Source organism: Physeter macrocephalus, chromosome 19 (assembly GCF_002837175.3).
Source record: "Physeter macrocephalus isolate SW-GA chromosome 19, ASM283717v5, whole genome shotgun sequence".
NCBI classification, from domain to species: domain Eukaryota; kingdom Metazoa; phylum Chordata; class Mammalia; order Artiodactyla; family Physeteridae; genus Physeter; species Physeter macrocephalus.
Genome location: NC_041232.1, coordinates 27541893 through 27563325, shown reverse-complemented (window position 1 = coordinate 27563325; position 21433 = coordinate 27541893). Strand labels below are relative to the sequence as shown.

Sequence of the window (21433 nt, the reverse complement as noted above, 5' to 3'; positions counted from 1 at the left end):
AGATATTGTGACAGGTTGAGAAAAACTGCATGCCATTGCCATTGTTTAAAAATGAGGTGTGTTTTTCAGTTATAAAAACAGTGTTTTTGTGTGGTTGGGACTTTCTCCTTAATCTTTTTATGAATAAGCTCTTTCGCCAACCTGCCATTGATAGGTGCCTTTGGATAAATATATTTGGATAAGTAACTACTATTGAGAAAAAGGAGGGAGGGGGAGATGAGGGAAGAAAGCTCCCCTCCCCCCACTGGGAAGAAAGCTTTTAAAGGAAAACTCATAAATTGAAGCTGTAATTTTAAGATGTTAGCAATTTTCAGTTGTTCCTTCCAAAGTAGAAATAGCGAATCAGGAACTTTGAGTTTCTAGGGAGTTCCCTGGTGGCCTAGTGGTTAGGATTCCAGGCTCTCACTGCCATGGCCCGGGTTCAGTCCCTGGTGGGGGAACTGAGATCTCGCAAGCCACGTGGCACGGCTAAAAAAAAAAAAGAACTTTGACTTTCTGCGGAAAATTATGGGAGAAGAAAGTGTGAATATAAAAATGAAGAAAAAGCTCACCAAAGTCCATTTTGTTATCCCCCTAGAATGGTAACAAGCAATTAAAAAGCAGCAGATACCATGCTACATTTTTCAAACTAAGTTTAGCATTTTAAGAAAATGAGCATATTATGACATCAGATTTTGCTTCATCAGGTTACTTTTTTTTTTAAATTCAGACTTTATTTTTTTTAGAGTAGTTTTGGGCTCACAGCAAAATTGAGAGGAAGGTACAGAGATTTCCCTTACGCCCCCAGCCCCACACATGCACAGCCTCTCCCATTATCAGCATCCCCCACCAGATGGGACGTTTGTTACAAGTGAGGACCTGACATTGACACGCATTGCCACCCAAAGGCCATAGTTTACATTACAGTTCACTCTTGGTGTTGTACACTCTATGGGTTTGGACAAATTTATAACAACATGTATCCATCACTGTGGTATCATACAGTAGTTTCACTGCCCTAAAAATCTTCTGTGCTCTGCCTGTTCATCCTTCTCTCCCCCTCCTCCCCCACCCCTTAGCAACCATTGATGTTTTTGTTCTCTCCATAGTTTTGCTTTTTCCAGAATGTCATGCAATTGGAATCATCCGTTATGGAGCCTTTTCAGACTGGCTTCTTTCACTTAGTGATAGGCATTTAAGTTTCCTCCATGTCTTTTCATGGCTCGAGAGCTCATTTCTTTTCAGTGTGGAATAATATTCCATTGTTTGGATTCTAGCGCAGTTTTATTTATTTATCCATTTACCTACCAAAGGACATCTCGGTTGCTTCCAAGTTTTGGCAATTATGAATAAACGTATTTCTATAAGTTAGCTGCTGTCAACATCCATGTGCAGGTTTTTGTAAGGACATAATTTCTCAACTCCTTGGGCAAATACCAAAATCACCAAGGACATGATTGCTGAATTGTATGGAAGGAGTATATTTAGTTTTGTAAGAAACTGCTAAACTGTCTTCCAAAGTGACTGCACCATTCTGCATTCCCACCAGCACTGATAAGAGTTCCTGTTGCGCCACATCCTCGCCGGCGCTTGGTGTTGTCAGTGTTTTGAATTTTGGCCATTCTAATGTATAGTGGTATCTTATTTCTTTCTTAAGGTCATTTTTTTAAAAATTTGAGGTATAATTGACATGTAACATTATATTAGTTGCAGGTGTGCAACATAATTATTTGATATTTGTATATGTTGTGAAATGATCACCATAATAAGCCTAGTTAACATCTGTCACCACACATAGGTATAAAAAATTTTTTTTTTAATAATTTTTTAAAAATCTAGATTTTAGTCACGTTCATTGTTTTAATTTGTAATTCCCCAATGATATATGATACGGAGCATCTTTTCATATGCTTATTTGTCATTTGTATATCTTTTTTTTGGTGAGGTGTCTTCAATTGGCTTGTTATTGTTGAGTTTTAAGAGTTCTTTGTGCATTTTGGATAATAGTCCTATATCAGGTATATCTTTTACAAATATTTTCTCCCAATCTGTGGCTTGTCTTCTCATTTTTAGTCTTAAGTCTCTTAATTTTTAAGTTCATCCCCCCACTCTTCCTCCTTCCCCTCTCTTTTTCTTTGGTATTAACTAAAGAAACTAAATTGCATATCCCCAGATTTTGAGGCTTAATCAGATTAAGTTTTCATTAGTTTATTTTTGCGAGGCTGGTGTGATTTTCTCTCTTTTTTGTCTGTGTTATTAGCAGTCATTGATCATTGCCAGTATCTATTTTTAAATTGCTTATTAAGTGGTGACAGTCTTTTATTTCTTTATTTATTAGATGGAAGATTTTGATAAAAAGAAACTTCGCTGAATAACACTTTGTATAGCAGATTCAGGATAAATGCTTTTCCCCTCCCTCTATTTACCAGTTATTCCAAATAATTACATGGTTCTCTAGCATCCTCCAAAGTGACCAATGAATTTTATTTTTGAGTATCATTATGAACTCATGGATTTAAATATACTTGATACTTTAGTTCATGGCAGTTATTAATTTTATTGATGCTCATATAGTCCCATCTTTGGCCAGTGGGAGCTTCTTCTAGTTGACTTCTGAGTCCTTTTGTCTTGATTTCAAGCATCTTTCATAACGTCTTTCTTTTGTGACACGATATTTCAGCCTCATCTTATACATATCTTGCTCTTAGACCTGGTGTCAGCCTAATGGAAATGCTTAATAGTATGCTGAATTATGTTGTTAGGCCCACACAACTAAATTCGTATTTATGGCTTGGCAATTTAGTAACCATTTGAAAAAATAGTACACATAAGCTGAAAGAGAAACTAAATTATTTCACTCTCAAATAACTAAAATTAGTGGTCTGCGTGTGCCTATTGGACACCGCACAGCTTATAATACTTTGCAATCACATTGGACAGCACCACCCTTATTTCTTGTTCCATGTTGATTTTTTAAAAAAAATAAATTTATTTATTTATTTTTGGCCGCATTGGGTCTTCGTTGCTGCGCGTGGGCTTTCTCTAGTTGTGGCGAGCAGGGGCTACTTTTCGTTGTGGTGCGTGGGCTTCTTATTGCAGTGGCTTTTCGTTGCAGAGCACAGGCTCTAGGCGCGTGGACTTCAGTAATTGTGGCACACGGGCTCAGTAGTTGTGGCTCGCGGGCTCTAGAGCGCAGGCTCAGTAGTTGTGGTGCACGGGCTTAGTTGCTTCGCGGCATGTGGGATCTTCCCAGACCAGGGCTCGAACCCGTGGATTCTTAACCACTGCGCCACCAAGGAAGTCCCTCATTTTTTTTTTTTTCCTTTAAATCATAGCTACCTCAGAAAACCCAGCTTCACAGAGGTATGCTGTTGAAAGGAATGTGCACAGTCTAGTGTTGAAACTGAACTTCTTTTAGCTGGTAGTTTGTACAGCGTCTGGCAGATGTTGAATACCGCTCTGTTTCCCTCAAATGTAAGCTCCCCGTGGTCGGGATGAGTTTGCTTACAGTGCTCTGGGTGCCTCCGCGCACTCTCTGGGAACCATGGACTAGATACTTTTACCCAGTTTCTGTTGTAACCAATGGTGTGCATTTTAAAAATTATTAAATAACGTTTGTTGGTCTCCCCCAGCCCCAAGTTAAGTTCTAATTTACTATTTACTTGAGAATAGATTTTGTGATTATGAAATGTGGCAGGAAAGACACCACCCTCCCCCCCAGCCAAAGGATATATCATTACTTTAAAAATGTGCTGTTTTACTGGTAAATACCAAATGATATTTATTGTTTTTTTAATAAGAAAACTTTTTTTTGTCCTCTGAATTAGAGTGACTGCTGATGATAGCACCATTGATTTTGTGTAAAGGCAATGTGGACTTTTCTCCCCATACTTAATACACATACATACTCTTTGATTTGGACAGCTGTATGTAGAACTGGATTGTGTCCTCTGCAGCCTTTCATCCCAGGCAGAAGGTGGGATTATTTCTGGCTGCTAGATCCTGTATGTTTTGGCTGCTCATTTTCCAGCACCTGGCATTCTGATCCTCAGAGTTGGAACGTTCACTTAGATAATGGACATAATCTGTGCCCTTTAGATTTCTGTTTCATCTGGACATTGATTTTTACATTTTGCATTATATCAGTGTCCTAAAATAACTTGTGAATTTTTTGTTTTCTTATCAGTCATGTAAGTTATTGTCAGCCTTAAAAAGACATTCATACGTTCGTATTTATTATGAGGAACTTTGGAATTTCACATCTTTTAAACTGATTTTACACACATATCTTATCTCAGGCATATTGTTTTAATCAGCGACACTGAGAATGTTGAGTGGAAAACATTAAATCACTATGTCATTCAGTGAATTTCTGTGAGTGGCATGTGAGATGCTAATTGAAAGTTTATTTGTTTGGATAAGCCCCTGGGGGTAGGGGAGAAACTAAAATAAAGATTAAGTTTGATGATCTGTAAGGAGAGTACAGAAAAGAAACAGTAACCCAAGAGTGAAATCTCTACTGAAGCATAGACCTAAGCAAATGCTGGAAGATTTGAAAGGACTAATTATGTAACAGCCTAATGGGCTGCCAGTTGGTCTGTGGGAGTGTGCATGAGAAATTACTCAGTCCTGTAACTGTGTATACTGGTCTGCATCATGGGGCACACGCCATAAACCTCGCACATATTTGTATGGCAAGGATTTCACTGTGGATGATGGGAAACCCTCTAAACCTTATCTGCCTCGTCTGGAGGATTATTTGTCTCACCTCAGTTTATACACTTAAACATTTTTTTTCTTGGATAGTAATATTCATATTTTAAGAAAAATCCCTTGATGGGGATTTCTCTTTATATACCTGTTCCCTACAGCATATAAAACTTTCTCTAAATGAGAAGAGCAGCTTACTGGACCTCAGCGGTTTGTAAAACAGTGTGGTTTACGCGGAACACCTGCCGTCTTTCTGGCTGTCTGGGATTTCGGTACCCTCCCGGCGGAGAACACCGATGTGACCTCGGCTCCACAGGGACCTCGGGCTGTGAGTGAGGAGCTGCCCAGCACACGGTGCTTCACACGTGTTCCTGTGACTCCACTGCCCGGGGACCCCCGGGAGCGTGTGCCTGGTTCCTTGTGCCTTTTCCTTTGTTTTTTTTTACTTTGTGTCCTTTATCTGTAATAAGTCGCAGCCGTGAGCATGACTGTGTGCTGACTTATGTGAGTCCATCTAGCGAATCGCCGACCCTGCGGGTGGTCTTGGGGACCCCAGCCCAGTTTAAAGACTTGCACTGTTCCCCGCCTCGCTCCTGCACCCTTCTCTTAGTTTTTTCCTTTCAGCTATTTTTTTTGGTGTTTATTTCCTTTATCTAAATAATATCTTTAAGCTGCTGTTTCTGAAGATAGCAGTTTTAGACATCTTGTGTTAACCTAGATGTTAAGGTAGATGAGGATTTGGGTGTCTCAGACCTTCTCCGGGCCCCCTGCCCCCAGCCCTCCATCATCATCCTGCCCTGCACGGTGTTTGATTCGGTCAGCACCCATTGTTTTCATGGTGATGATCACACAAATACTGTGTAACCCTGAGCCAGGCAGTAGACTACAATTTCATTTTCTCATCTACCTTTCCTTTTTTCTTAGAGTTAATGGTTATCTCTTATTTTTATTTGCTTTTTACTCTGTCCTCATGACATATATTCCAAAAGCTCCAGCGGTTCTTTACCAGGTCTTACTCTTCTTTTCCGCAGTCAGATGTCTGTGACTCTCTTTGTCCTTGGAGCCCTTCTTCCCCTGGGTCACAGGGACTGTGTCACTACCTGGTCACAGGCCTGCTTTTCATGGGGTTCCTTGCTGCCCATCAGGGTTACATTTCAGGGCATCAGGATTCTTGAACAAGTGTACGGGGGGAGTACAGTCCTTGCCACTGTGTGTCTGGAATGTCTTTATTCTACCTGTGCACTTGAATGGTCCTTGGAACTAGCTGTCTTGTCAGAGGTTTGAAGATATTCCTTTATTGTTTTTGAGTTTCCAGTGTTCCTGTTGACAAGTTGATCGTGATCCTTTGTATGTAAGTTGCTTGCCCTCTTCCCTGCCCGGCAGGAGTCTTTCAGGATCATCCTTCTGTCCTCTGTACCCCAAAACCTCATGATGTGCTTTGGCATGGGTCTCTTCATGTATGGTGTGGGGTGGTCCCTTGTGATCTGGACACTCTTGTCCTTTAATTCTGAGAAAATTTGAAGAATAAGAATGTACTGCGCGTGCAAATACTGCTTACAGAGTTGGACATTCCCAGATGGTAGGTTAATGCTGGTTAGTGTTCAGTATGTGAGGTACTAATGAATCAGTGTTTGGATTCCCTTGTAGAGATTTGGGTTAGAGACTTAATTTACAAATTATTTTTAAAAACCATAAAAATGAGGAAAAGCTGCTTCCAGTGACTTACAGCCTGGTATTTAATAAAGAAAGTTTATAAATGCTGGATTTGCTTAATTTGTGAACTAGTTAAGCATGCTGTGGGTTTCCTGGATGAGGCCTATTTCTGTGTTGTTATTATCAAGTTTAATAAATCATTGGAGTTATTCTCAAAAGCTCATTTCAGGAGACTTTAATTTAGCAATCTGTCTTTCCTACTTACATTGTTTTGTCCCTTTGCATGGGTGAATGATTATTATTATGTGTGCTGATTAATAGTGGTACATGAGCAGAAAACACTATTTTAAGAACAATGCATATCCTAGTTCTTTGGAGGAGTGGATGGTCTTAAGCGATTATTAAGTTTGAGTCTAGTTTTATGAAACTTTTTTTTTTGGCTTTACCTCAGTTATAACTGTCATAACTGTTCTTTTTATGTGAAAAATTTCGTTTCGGCATTATAATTTTGGGGGGTTCTAAAGTAAGATTCTAGATATATGGTTTTTGCTGTATACTTTTAATAGTTTTTGTTAGATATTGCAGAAGTAACTTTTTATATCTTCAGTTTTCTCTGGAGAGAGATTTCGCACAGGTACCAGCCACAGGCTTGGTGGATAGACATCCCTGTTGTGATCTGGGGTGTGGGGGGAGGTGGGACGCTGCAGGTAAAGGTGGGAGTAGCAGCGTTTGAGAAGGAGGGTTCATATGTTTTAATGGCTCATGATCATCTCTATATAGCTTCCATGGCTTTTTTTCCACCCCCCATCTGAGGGATTTTATTGATTTTATTAATTTATTTTCAGTGATACGCACAGTTTAATGTTTTTTTGTGACGGCTTGGGTGGATCTAGAGGGCATTATGCCAAGTGAAATAAGTCAGACAGAGAAAGACAGATACTGTATGATCTCACTTGTATGTGGAATCGAGAAAACAAGACAAACAAAACAAAATGAAAATAGACTCATAGATACAGAGAACAAATGGGTGGTTGCCAGAAGGGAGGGAGGTGGAGGGTTGAAATAGGTGAAAGGGATTAAGGAGGTACAAACTCCCTGTTACTAAAAAAAAAAAAAAAAAAAAAAAAAAAAAAAAAAGCTCCAGGGATGTAATGTGCAGCATAAGGAATATGGTCAATAGTATTGAAATGACTTTGGGGACAGGTGGTTACGAGACTTACCAGGGTCCTCATTTCCAAACGGATGTAAATGTCTAAGCACTGGTACACCTGAAGCTAATGTAACAGTGGTATTTCAATAGAAAAAGTTTTAACAGATGTATACGTGCATGTAGCCCACATGCCTGTCAAGAGACAGAACGTAGCCATCAAACCAGAAAGTTCTCTCATGCTCCTTCATTCTCAGTCCCTGCCTCTCCCCCACCTCCCCACCACCCCCACACCTCGATTCTTTTGACAGAGGTGAGTTTGCCCGTCCCAGAACTTCCTATAAATAGTCACACATTATGTAATCTAGCGTGTCTGGTGTGCTGTCTTTTGAAGTTCATATGTTCTGTTGTATGTATAAGTAGTTTGTTCGTTTAAAAAAACGCTAATATCCCATTGTGTGAACATATTACAGTTTGTTTATCCAGTGTTACTAGAAATGCAGGTGTTTCTAGTTTTTATCTGGTATGAATAAAGTTACTCGGATCATGTCTGTGCATGAACATATGTTTCCATTTCTCTTGGGTAAATACTTAGGAGTGGAATTGCTGGGTCATATGGTAAGGGTTCAACTGTAAAAGATGCTGCCAAATATTGATGCTTTTCCAAAGTGGTTAAATGGTACATTCCCACCAGCAATATATTTAACTTTCCAGCGCCCCACATCCTCACCAGTGTTAGGAATTGTAGTTCTGTTTGAATCTTAGCCCTTCTAGATGGTGTCTGTTGATAGCTCATTGTGGTTTTAATTTCCATTTCTTTGATGTTTAGTGATGTGGAACTTTTTTGTGGGCTTATTGACCAGTCATATATTTTCCTTTGTAAATTGTTTGCTCAACTCTTTTGCCCATTTTTGTTTTGGATTGTCTGTTTATTGTTGAAGTGTAGGAGTTCTTTATATATTCTGGGTGTAAGTCTTTTGTGAGGCGCATACACACAGACAGACACACACATACACACAGTAAATTGTTCTCCACGTCTTTGCCTTGACTATTCATTTTCTTCATAGTGTCTTTTGATGAGCAGAAGTGTTTGCTTCTGTTAAAAAGTCTACTTTGTCAATTTTTAATTTTATAGTTAATGCTTTCTGGTCCTGTCTGGGATATTCTTCTCCCAAGGTCTCAAAAATATGTTTTATTTTAGAAGTTTTACAGTTTTTAGCAGTTAAGTCTCGTGTCTGTGATTTATCATGAATTACACTTGGTAGGTGATGTGATGGAGGAGCTGACCACCTCTCTTCCCCACATGGTTATCCATGCCACTTGTTGAAGACTTTCCTTTCCCCCCGAATTCCTTTGGAACCTTTGTTGACAACCAGTTGACTGTGTATATGTGAGTCCTTGTGAATTTTTTGTTTTGTTCTTCTAACCTGTCTGTCTGTCCTTGCTCCAGTACCATGGTGTCCTGATTACTTTTCTGTGGTGTTTGGCTGGAGTAGACCACTATTATCTGAAACTTTTCTGTCTGGCAGAGCTGTCCCTTTCTGGTCGTTCGGCTGGAGAGGGCAGGCTTCTGTTGTTGTTTTTATCTGAGCCCGCCCATCTGTCTGGCTTCTTTTGCTGTAAGTCTGCGATGTAGAGACAAAAAGAAAACTCAGGGAACAGTGTTGGTCCTCGGATCCCGAGGTCCCTAGCCTGTCTGCCTTCTTGCTCTGTCAGTCTGTTGTCTTCTCTTAGCTGTGTTCACCAGGAGGAATAGGGATATGTATTCTTTCTTAAACGTTTACAAGTTTACATCATTTCTCCTTTTGCCTCAGGAGTAGGAATTTCTAATTTTTTAATTTTATTTTCTTTCCTTTGGCTATTTATGCTGAAATTTACTGTGGACCATTCGAGGCCTCCCTCTTCTGCCCTCTTATTCAGCGAGGTTCAGGCTTGCTGTGGCTCTCCAGTGCTCAGAACTGTCCCAGCGCCAGCGTGTTCTTTCCTCTGAAATTGCCCTCTATTCGGGCCTCACTCCTTCCTGTGTGCCGATAGCCGCTCCCCTTCCGTTCCTCCCAACTGTGGCTGAGTCAGGTCAACAGCTGTTTCTCTGGAGTAGTTTTTGCAAGATAATCTGTTCAGTGCGTCGTGAACAAAACTCTCTTCTTTATCAGTTCAGTGTGGAGACTGAATTGTAAGTCACCAGCTGCTGCAGCAGCACAGAGTGGGGAATGGTCTAAACCCGCCTGGCATTCTGTTGTTCGCGGTCCTGCCCTCATTCCTCTTAGCCCCAGTGTTGTCACTTCCTGGCCTTGGACTTGGTGATGACCCATGCGTGGTGCCTGAGCCCCTCAGCTTGGCTCCAGTTGGCTCTCAGTTCAGAGCCACCTTGTCTTTCAGTGTCTTTTCTGTTGCTTCTTCGTGAAACTGCTCCCGTCAGACTTGTCTTCTTGCTGTTCTCATAACAAGCCCCACATTTCTGCTTCTGTCTGTAATGCCCTTCTCCTCCTGGCATAAGTGTGCCCTCTTGTGTGTGTGTGTGTAGAAGGCAGGTTACTGGAAAGAATGTGTGTTTCGAGTCAAGCAGATCCCAGTTTTATCTCTTGCTGTGTGGCATAGGGTAAGTTACTTCACTTCTCTGAGCCTTAGTTCTGCAGTTTGTAAACATGGAAAAACACTTTTCTCACAGGACATACATACAAGGTTAGTTAATGTATATGAAAGTTCCTGAAGCCACAGGAACTCAAATAAAATGTGGGTTTCCTTTCTTTGTTTCGGTAATTAAAAGTTGAGGCTAAGGGCTGGTTCATTTCTTCTCATCTTTGTGTCATTAGCCTGGACACAGCCTGTTGAGAACATAGAAGAGACTAATTAGATTGTTAAGTAAACAAACATCTGACTACTTCCTGTGCATCCTGTGCTGTGTTAAATGCTAGGACTCGACGAATTATTGGGCAAGACGGCCCTGTGCGCACAGGTCATTAAGGCCCAGCAAGGCCTGTGCAGCACTGGAGGTGTGCTCCGCGGATTCTGCGGGCACAGGAAGGGGGCATGGCTTAGACTGGGCGGGGTAGGCATGAGGGGGATTCCTGGAGAAAGTGTGGCTGGTACTTGATCCTTTTTTTAAAACAGTTTTTTTTTAGGTATAATTTACATACCATAAGATTCACCCACTTAAAATGTCAATTTACGGTTTGTAACCATCACCACAGTCAAATCTAGACTGTTTTCATCACTCCAAAAAGATTCCTTGTACCCATCTGCAGGCTTAATGTTAAAAGACGAGTATGAATTGGCCCTGCAAAGATCCTGGAAGGAGGGCTGGGTTCCAGGGCGTGAGGAGGACAGCATGCAGGGAGGCGTACGACACAGGTCCGTGGGGACAGGATTCCCGTCAGCCGTCCGTCTGTGTCGAGCTGTGCTCCTTCCCCGCACCTGCGCTTTGGCTTCTCAGGTCTTTGGATCTCAGTTTCCTCACCTGTGATGTGTAACTGATAGGCTGGTGGGATCTTGGCTCTCTTTAAACTCTCAAACCTGGGATGGTCAAAACTGCCATCCCTTCAATTAAGGGAAGAATAGAATGTACTTTAAAAAAATAATAGCCAAAGTCAGGGCCCATGAAGAAAACCTAAAAAATTACAGTGCTGCTTACTGCTCCTTTGATGGAATTTCTCCTGTTTAATGTTTTTCCTGATTAGACAAGCAGTAATGTATACTGGGTAGAAAACTTATGAAATGCAGAAGAGTAAAAAGATCACTTATATAATCTTATAATTCACAGATAATTATTTTTAAAGTTCCCTTGTTCTTACAGTTTTTTGCCTATGTTTATTTAAAAATTGATACTGTGCTGTAAATAAACTTGCTTTCCCCACACTATTAAATATTGTCAAAAACACAATTTTTATGAGACTAAAAAAAGTGGCCTGTTTGTTTAAAAAAAACCGAATAATAGTAATACAAGTAATAGATGAACATGGTAAGGCTCAAAATATGTAGAAAGGATAAAATAAAAAATAAAGAAATCTCTCTCTCCCTCCCCTTTTACAACTTCCAAGAGTTAACACTTGTTAACTATTTCAGAAATTGCATGTGTGTGAGTTTATATTCCATTATTTGGATCAATCATAATTTAACTGATCTTCCATCGATAGCCGTTTAGATTATGTTGTTTTTGCTGTCACAGTGCTAAAATGCGTATTTTCATGTACACATCTTTGAATTCTTGTAAAAGTATATCTGAAGGATAAGTTCCGAAAAAGAGGAATTCTTGGATCAAAGAGAGCACATTTAAAATTTTGATAGGGACTTCCCTGGTGGCACAGTGGTTAAGAATCTGCCTGCCAATTCAAGGGACACGGGTTTGAGCCCTGGTCCGGGAAGATCCCACATGCTGCAGAGCAACTAAGCCCATGCTCTGCAACAAGAGAAGCCACCGCAATGAGAAACCCACATACTACAACGAAGAGTAGCCCCCACCCGACACAACTAGAGAAAGCCCGCACGCAGCAACGAAGACCCAACACAGCCAAAAATAAATAAATACATTAAAAAATAAAATTTTGATAGATATTGCCAAATTGCTTTTCAGAAAAGATTGTGCTAGTTTACACTTTGGCCGTCAGTGGATATTCTCCCAAGTGTTTGATCACATCCTTACCAACACTTGGTATTAATCACCTTTTTTGTTCTTTGCCAGTCTGATGTTAGAAAAATGGTAACTTATTGTTTTGTTTTTAAAATTGTAATTGTACTTGAACATTATTTTCATGTGGATATTAGTCATTTTTCTATGAACTGCTTCACGTTCTTTGTGTAGGTGTCTTGATTTGTTGAGATTTTCATTGATTTGTGAGAACTCTGCTTTTTAGAGAAATTAGCTCTCATAATTTACACATTTTTTTTTCACATTTGTTTGTCTTTTGACTTTGTTTATGGTCAGAAATAGCAGTCTTATCACTTGTGTTTGTGGATTTTTAAAATTGCAAAATCACCTTAAAAGTGAGTGCAAAGAGAAACGTGATTCTAATAGTTTTTCAAATTAATATGAAGACATTAAAGAGGAATAAGAACTAATCCAAGTAACTTTTAAACACAGTTCTGTGTATAATCTGTCTAATGAAGAAAAAAATGCAAACAAATCTTGAACTTTTCTTACATTTGTCCTTTGGGTTTTTTTAATTATTTCTTTTTTAAATTTATTTTTTATTGAAGTATAGTTGATTTACAATTTTGTGTTAATTTCTGCTGTAGAGCAAAGTGACTCAGTTATACATATATATAATTTCTTTTTCATATGCTTTTCCATTATGGTTTATCAAAGGATATTGAATACAGTTCCCTGTGCTGTACAGTAGGACCTTGTTGTTAACCGCATTTGTCCTTTGTAGTGTCCATTTTAGCGAAAATATTGTGTGTGTATTTTAGGACTGAGCAAATGAGGGTTCCATTGTTTCTTTCAACGTAATTCCAGTCCAGGATAAAATAGCTGTTATCAACATATGAATTGTCCAGTGCAGTATAGAACTACGGCTAATGATCTGTATATACCACTTTAATTGTTTTGTAAATTTTGATACTGAACTATTCATGTGTAGTTATATTAACAGTCTTCTTAATTTATTATTCGTAGTTGTTTGGCCGTAACTTAAAAAAATTAGGATTTTATGTTGGATAGCAATCCAAAATGAAGCCCATTACAATGGTGGGTTCTTTTTTAGAGGAAACTCTGTGTCCTACTTTGAGAACCCACTTTCATTTGGTTCATTTTTTTCACACCTGAAGATCCAGTGCTTTCAACCAACTCTTTGAGAACCGAAATGTGTGGTGCACGAATGTAACTTGAGATGACAAAATGAACAACTGTTTTTAAAGGGGGGTTGTGAAGAAAAATATTTTTGATTTGTAAATGCAAGATTAGTTGCTGTGTTGTGTGTGTGTGTGTGTCTGGCGCCCTTGTGTCTTGGTGGTCGTTGGGTGACTGTGATGTGCTCTCTCCCTCTGCAGGGGTGATGGGCAGGTAACAGACGCCCTCCTCACTGTCGTCAGGGAGGCAGCATGACCGAGTGCTTCCTGCCCCCCACCAGCAGCCCCGGTGAGCACCGCAGGGTGGAGCATGGCAGTGGGCTCACCCGCACCCCCAGCTCTGAGGAGATCAGCCCCACTAAGTTTCCTGGATTGTACCGCACGGGCGAGCCCTCGCCTCCCCATGACAGCCTCCACGAGCCTCCCGATATAGTGTCTGATGATGAGAAGGACCATGGGAAGAAAAAAGGAAAATTTAAGAAAAAGGAAAAAAGGAGTAAGTGCCATTTTCTCTGTGCTGTAGCTAAAGTTTAGATTAATTTCTATTCTAATTATGTGTACCTGCTATCTTGTAGAAATATATCCAAAGACTTGTTTTATATTTTCTTTATTTTTCTGCATCTCAGTTTTTGTATTTTAGGGTGTTATTCTCACAAATAAAAATACTGAATTTCCAGAAATGGTGAAGTTTTCTGGTGGAGGTTTCTTAAATTTTAAATAAAAGTATGAAAAGTAAATATTGAAATTTTGTCCTTATACAGTCTTACTCTCTTGGCGAGGTTGTGTAGGCCAGTTGGGGTACATGGTGAAAAAAGTATGTATTCGTTTTCTTAAGCAAATGCCACCATGCATTCCATTTATGACTCCTGTTCTGTAAGGATGTATTGTTTAGACATAGCTTTTTAGCATGTTAAAAGCAAATCAGGTGAGTTAAGTAAGTGTGCTTTTAGTTTCACGGTATTTTTAAGTTAATTTATATTTGAAGCATAACATTTGGATAGAATGCACAAATTGTGTACTTGATGAATTGCCACAAACGGATACACCTGTGCTAATTGCTGATTGTACAAGGCTCTGGAAATAGAGCATTATCAGCATACTAGAAGTTGCCTGTTGCCCCTTCAGAGGGAATGCCCAGCACATCTGGACACTGCCTGATTTTGGACTTTTGTACATGGAAGTAGATTTCCTTTTGTGGGTAGTTTCTTTTGCCCAGTGTTATGTTTGTTAGATTCATCCGTGTTATTCCATATGGCAGTAATTTGTTCATTTTTATTGCTGGATTTTGCACTGATATACTAGAACTTATTTTTCCATTCTACTGTTATTGGTCATTTGGGTTGCCTTCAGTGTGTGTTATGAATCGTGCTTCTGTGAACGTCATTGTCCAAGTTTATGCATTTCTATTGTGTGTGTGCCTGGGAGTGGAATTGCTCACAGGCCATGCTCATTTCAGTATCTGTAGATCCTGCAAAACAATTTCCAGAGTGGTTGTACCAGTTGACACTCCCACCAGTGGTGTCTGAGAACTCCAGTTGCTTTCTGTCATGGTATTATGCCCTTAAGACTTTTGCCATTCTGGTTGGTGTGGGGTTTGTGGTATTGGTACTTTAATTAGAGGGAAATGTATGCAATACCTTTAATTTTTGTTATAAAATAGCTTGTGAGGTAGTTGGCTAAGAAAAGGAGAGTTTTAGATGTTAAAAAAAAAAGAACAGTGAAACCAAACTAGGATAACTCTAATATTGATACTAAACAGTTATCAATGTGAAACCAGGGCTTCTGACGCAGGTAAGTGGCCACCATCCCGAGATTAGGGAGTTTCCTGGTTCTGTCCTCCCCAAATGAGGCTTCAGTCCCAGCTGCCATCTGCAGAAAGAACTTAACAACTGGAGACAGGAGAGCAAAGTGTGATGGGGATGACGGGAGCGTCTGAACAGTAGTGCATTTCGTGTCATGATTGGAGATTGCTTCACGTTACAGGAACCAAATATGAAGAAACCTAAGCTAAGTAGAATGTAAGTTAGAGGGCCTTATTCAGCTGATGAAAGAATGCTGTGCATTATATAGGAATTCTCTCCATTAGCCCTCTGTGGAGACAGTACATAAATTAAGATAATAAATGATTATTTATAATAATTTGGTTTGCAAAAATTCCAATTGCACGCGTGTATAAAATAAAACCAGTTGCAAGGGTAACTGGCTCTCTGCTTGTCGCCCTCTTGTGGTCAGGAGGCGTCACGGCAACGCCTCATTTTAGCTGGGAAGCCATTGAATGAATTGCTGAGAGTACCAGGAGGGCTTGGCCATGGGGTGAAAAGCTAGGTAGCTAGGGCCAGGTGGCACTTCTTTGTCCTGTTTTCAGACATTGAAAATGGACAGTTTGACATTCAGCAGACATCTGACTCATGCTCCCTGCATTTCTTTGGCAGCTGAAGGCTATGCCGCCTTTCAGGAAGATAGCTCTGGAGATGAAGCCGAAAGTCCTTCCAAAATGAAGAGGTCCAAGGGGATCCATGTTTTCAAGAAGCCCAGCTTTTCTAAAAAGAAAGAGAAGGATTTTAAAATAAAAGAGAAACCCAAAGAGGACAAACATAAAGAAGAAAAACACAAAGAGGAAAAACATAAAGAGAAAAAGTCAAAAGACTTGACAGCAGCTGACGTGGTTAAACAGTGGAAGGAAAAGAAGAAAAAGAAGAAGCCAATTCAGGAGCCAGAGGTGCCTCAGATAGATGTCCCGAATCTCAAACCCATCTTTGGGATTCCTCTGGCTGATGCAGTGGAGAGGACCATGATGTACGACGGCGTTCGGCTGCCGGCCGTCTTCCGGGAGTGTGTGGATTATGTGGAGAAGCATGGCATGAAGTGTGAAGGCATCTACAGAGTGTCAGGTATGGGGCTCGTGCCACATGTACTGGTTTTTAAAGATTAGCTTCACTTCCACTTTTCAAAGGAAGGGAACAAATACTCACTTGTGAGGAAAATTGACACGGGTCCTAAACCTCATTCATTTCCTTGATCCTTCCAGTTGAACAAAGACCCCCACGCTGTGTGTGTGTGTGTGTGTGTGTGTGTGTGTGTGTGTGTGTGTGTGTTGCGCCTCACCTGGGTGCCTCTGTGAGGCTGGGCGTTGGAGGGTGGTCAGCAGGGAGGAAGGACATCTGGGTTCAGGACGCTTCTTGGCCACAAGACACAGTTACTGACAGTCGTTTAAGTATTTCCTGAGTTCAGCTGAGGGATGCACAATGTTTTTGCTAAATGCTTAGGTCCCAGATGTGGATACCTCTGTGTCCAGGTGCGGCTCTTAACGTGCATTAGTGAAGTTGAGGTTCCATTTCTCTACGTTCCGTGTGTATGAAAACTTACATTTCATACTGGCAGGAAAGTAATTCATATTGGGTGTCTAAAATCAAGCAAAATGCATGCTGTCTAAAGTAGAAGACTCTATTTCTTACAGAGCAGGGTGGATTTGTGTTGGTGTAGGATGCAAGTCCTGACCTGTGTGGCATCCGTGCTGTTGTCATCACGTTCCCATGGTTCAGTGTCTTGGTCCTGGACCTTGAGGCTATAACATTCAGTGTTGCTCATGCATATTTCATGATGAGTTAAATCATACACATTTAGAATAAAGAGACTAGATTTAGTTTTTCCATTAAATTGGTTCATGCACATTTCTAGAAGGTGGATTTGATATTTAAGCTTTGTTAAGAAAGGGCCGTCATGTTTGATAATTGGGGAGACCTTTACATAATCCCACAGATAACATGTTATCATTTAAGAGTGTTTTGGCTAAAATGCTACTATTTTATAGAAAATAAGATAAATGAATTAGGCCTGAATTTGAATTTATAAGTCCTTAGTTACATAAAAATAAACACATTTAAATGAATTTGAAACTTGCCTTTTAAGAAAAATTTATGATGGATTTTTAAAGATCTACACAATACTAACATAGCTGCTTCTCTCACGTGATTTTGATAGGTGTGAAGAAATTTTGTATTAGGTGAAAGTTTCTCTGAAGAGTTCCTATAGCTTTGTTCAAAGGATTCTTTTGTCTTTGACCTATTTTTGATGTTTGCATTCTTTTGGAGTCGGAGGTGTGGGACTCCTTCTCTGAATTCACATGTCAGAGTGTTCAAACTGAGCTGCTCCCCTGGTTGTTGGCTCCTTGGAGGCCGAGCTTCTGCTTTGATCAATTTTGTATTTATTTTTGAAGCTCTGGCAGAACGTTGCATTCAGCACTCTGGACTACAGAGTTTATGGCTGTGACTTTTCTTTTTTTTTTTTTTTTTTTTTTGTGGTACGCAGGCCTCTCACTGCTGTGGCCTCTCCCGCTGCGGAGCACAGGCTCCGGACGTGCAGGCTCAGCGGCCATGGCCCACGGGCCCAGCCGCTCCGCGGCACGTGGGATCCTCCCGGGCCGGGGCACGAACCCGCGTCCCCTGCATCGGCAGGCGGACTCTCAACCACTGCGCCACCAGGGAAGCCTGTGACTTTTCTTTTTGAATGCTAACAGTATTGTTTTCTGGTGGAGAACTCTGATTCTCACTTATCCATATATAAGTTCCAGTTTTAAAGCTAATCTATGATTTTGCGTATGCTTTTTCTGTACCTGGAAATCTGTGCACTTTTCACTTGTGCAATTTTCTGGGTGGGCACTGTTGGGGGAAAATTACAAATCTATAAAATGTATGTGAGAGAGAGAGGAGGTCTTTGTCAAGAATTTCAATTAAAATTATCACATACCATGTTTTACTCATAAAAGTAAAAAAAAAAAAAAAAAAAGGAATTATTTTCTAACTTTTCTGCCTCAAAATAAATATTATACAAAAATAAGATTCATATTATTATTTTCCTATTTGGAGTTGTTGATTTCATATTGTCAGTGCTAGATTAAGTTACTGATTTATTGTGATGGCATTAAAAGGTTTTCACATAAGGAATGTCAGAGCCCAGATGTAAGCACTATTGATTGTAAAATGCTGCTCAGACTAGGTGACATTCAAGTGTTTGTGTTTACCATTACAATCTGTCAGCCTTAGTTTATGGCTTGTTTCTAATAATTGGCCTTAAGTTTTTTTTAAATTGAAGTATAGTTGATGTACAAAATTATATAAGTTTCAGGGATACAGCATAGTGATTCGATATTTTTAAAGGTTATACTCCATTTATAGTTGTAAATTATTGGCTATATTCCCTGTGCTGTACAGTATATCCTTGTACCTTATTTATTTTATACATGGTAGTTTGTACCTCTTAACCCCTCACTTGCCCCTCCCCCCTCCCCTTTCCCCTCTGGTAACCACTAGTTTGTCCTCTATATCTGTGAGTCTGTTTCTTTTTTGTTATATTCACTAGTTTGTTTTATTTTTTAGATTACACATATGACAGCATACAGTATTTGTCTTTCTCTGTTTTACTTATTTCACTAAGCATGATACCTTCCAAGTCCATCCATGTTGTTGCAAATGGCAAAATTAAATTCTTTTTTTATGACTGAGTAGTATGCCATTGTATATATGTACCACATCTTTATATTGCCATCTTGGATTTCGGTAACAGGCTTGAGATGGGCACTCTATATCTGTGAGTCTGTTTCTTTTTTGTTATATTCAAAATATAGTTTGTTTTATTTATATTCCACATATGAAGTGTTTTGTCTTTCTCTGACTTATTTCACATAGCGTGACACCCTCTAGGTCCATCCATGCTGTTGCAAATGGCAGGATTTTATTCTTTTTTATACCTGAATAGTATTCTGTTGCATATAGTACCACATCTTGGCCTAAAGTTTTAAGTATTGAAAACAACAGAAAGCTACTTTGTGTTCTCATGAGCAATCAGCGTCACTGAATTATGTCACTTAAATGCACATTGGACTAAAAATCTAAAATACTTAGTGTCTGAAAAACATTTGTGTGTTTCTGTCCAGTAAGAAAAGCAAAACAATTCGATTTTAGTAACCCAAATTTCACTTTTCTTTTATTCTAACCCTGTTTCAGATTAAGAAAACATGTAAAGAACTTACACTTAGAAATTAGATGGGTATTATGTAATGAATAATTTTCAAAGAGTTTGTTTAGATAGTGAACTCACCTTTTGCATTTATGATACAATTTTTACTTATAAAAGAGTAGTCACCCACAACTTTTTGCAACGTGCTTGTATGTACTGAGTTGTATTTTATGTTGTCAGTCTTGTGACTAGTTAGGAAAAGCAGTTGGCCGCTCATGTAAAACAAGGCATATGCTTGGATTGTAGTTTAATTTTTGCCTGAATTTTAACCTACCTATCTTTAAATAAAAAACAATTTTTTTTCCCTGTATCGATTGACATATTTGCTTGATGTTTCTGTGGTTACTATGACTTTTGTTTTGAGTATTGAGTTAGTCCATTATCATTTAGCTTTTGGTTAAATTAATCCTCTAAGTGTAGTCTTGTATCTGCTTTAATGGAGGAATTGTATGAACCGTGTGCAGATTAACACTTCATATGGTCAGGATGGCCCTTCTCTGATCTCCCCCAGGGGTAGGCACACTAGGGCAGAAAGCTGTGTGTTTGATTTTTTTTTTTTCTTGATACTTTCTTTTTCTTTTGAATTCGAATGTTCTAAGGAATTAAATCCAAGGTGGATGAGCTGAAAGCAGCCTATGACAGAGAGGAGTCTCCAAACTTGGAAGAGTATGAGCCTAACACTGTAGCCAGTTTGCTGAAGCAGTACCTGCGGGACCTGCCCGAGAACCTGCTGACCAAGGAGCTGCTGCCCCGCTTTGAAGAGGCTTGTGGGCGGAGCTCGGAGGGCGAGAAGGTGCAGGAGTTCCAGCGCCTGCTGGAGGAGCTGCCCGAGTGTAACCATTTGCTGATCTCCTGGTTGATCGTGCACATGGACCACGTTATCGCCAAGGAGCTGGAAACAAAAATGAACATCCAGAACATTTCTATAGTGCTCAGTCCAACTGTCCAGGTACACGGCCGACCCTGGGGACGCAGGGAGGGTTTCCTGTTGCTGAGTCACATACCAAGCAGTGAACCAGGGATGGTGGGTAAGGGGTTAGCCTGAATGTTGGCCTTTTTCTTTCACAGTGTGGACAGTGTTGGCCTTTTAGCTGCTGCTGTGAAATCTGAATATTGTCCAGTCTTTGGTGTGGTTTGTAAGCAGTTCCTGATGACAGTGATCTCTTCTTAGTGGAAGAGGAGCCCGAGGTACCTGCAGTTACAGTTCATCTGCAGTGTTTTAAGGATTTCAGTTACTTCATCAAATAGCATTACTGCTTAGTCATATCACACACATATACAGACTCAGGCTCAAGGGGGCCTAACGTTATTCATTTGGTCAGGGATTTGACCTGAGGACTTCATAAAGAGGTATATATAGAGTATTTTACAGAATCTTAATCTGAGGAGGCATTTCAGAGAGGTGGGTGGTGTGTTAGTTGGTGTCTCTTTACAACATAAATTCCTGGCCTTCGTTTTCTGCTGCTTACTTGGTGCTTGTGTAGAGTATGTGTTTTCCTTTAATTGGAGTTACTGATATTTCAGTCAGGCCAAAAACAAAGGGCAAAACATGAGATGGGGTTATAGTTTTAATTTTAAGCCTTTTTGGCCAATATACCAGGTTATTATTGATCACTGTTATAACACACTGTTACATATAAGAGTGTATTTTGTTTCACTGAAGATTCCTTCATTGCTCGTTGATTATATTTTGGAAGCAAAATGTTTCTCAAATTTCATATTAGGTTTTCATACATTGTTACTTAATATAACTGTAGTAGGGATGTTGGTGTCACAGAAGATTCAGGTGTGTTGTCAGAATAAGTTTTAGGTAGGAAATAATTTCTTCTATTAGCTTTTTAGCCATCCTAACGTCCTGGTCTCTTAGCATTGGAGCATCTATTTAAACACGGGCTCTGGAGTCTGCCCAGAAGCATTTGTCTCTGGAGCGGGGGCTACCACACTCAGCCCAGCTCTGCAGCTGCAGGCTCCTTTGTTCCTTAGTAGACCCAGTTGCATGTGTTAAAATGTATCACAGTAACTTGAAAATAAAGAACATAAGATTTACAAAATCAGTTAATGTTATGGTGCTAAAACAGAACAGATTGATGATCATCAGCCTCTGCATCCGTTTCTTGGCTTTTTCCCCGCAATTCCTCATAGGGC

The 21433-nt window shown here is 39.9% G+C and overlaps 1 protein-coding gene across 1 annotated transcript in view; it reads left to right on the top strand.

Annotated features, from left to right (window-relative positions):
• RALBP1 (ralA binding protein 1) overlaps positions 1–21433 on the top strand; it is a 44244-nt gene that overhangs the window by 7963 nt on the left and 14848 nt on the right. Inside the window, exons 2-4 of the mRNA XM_055080548.1 lie at positions 13475–13769; positions 15706–16164; positions 19888–20237. Of these exons, the coding sequence (XP_054936523.1) occupies positions 13526–13769; positions 15706–16164; positions 19888–20237 (1053 nt within the window). The 5' untranslated portion in view covers positions 13475–13525. The remainder of the gene's footprint in view (positions 1–13474; positions 13770–15705; positions 16165–19887; positions 20238–21433) is intronic.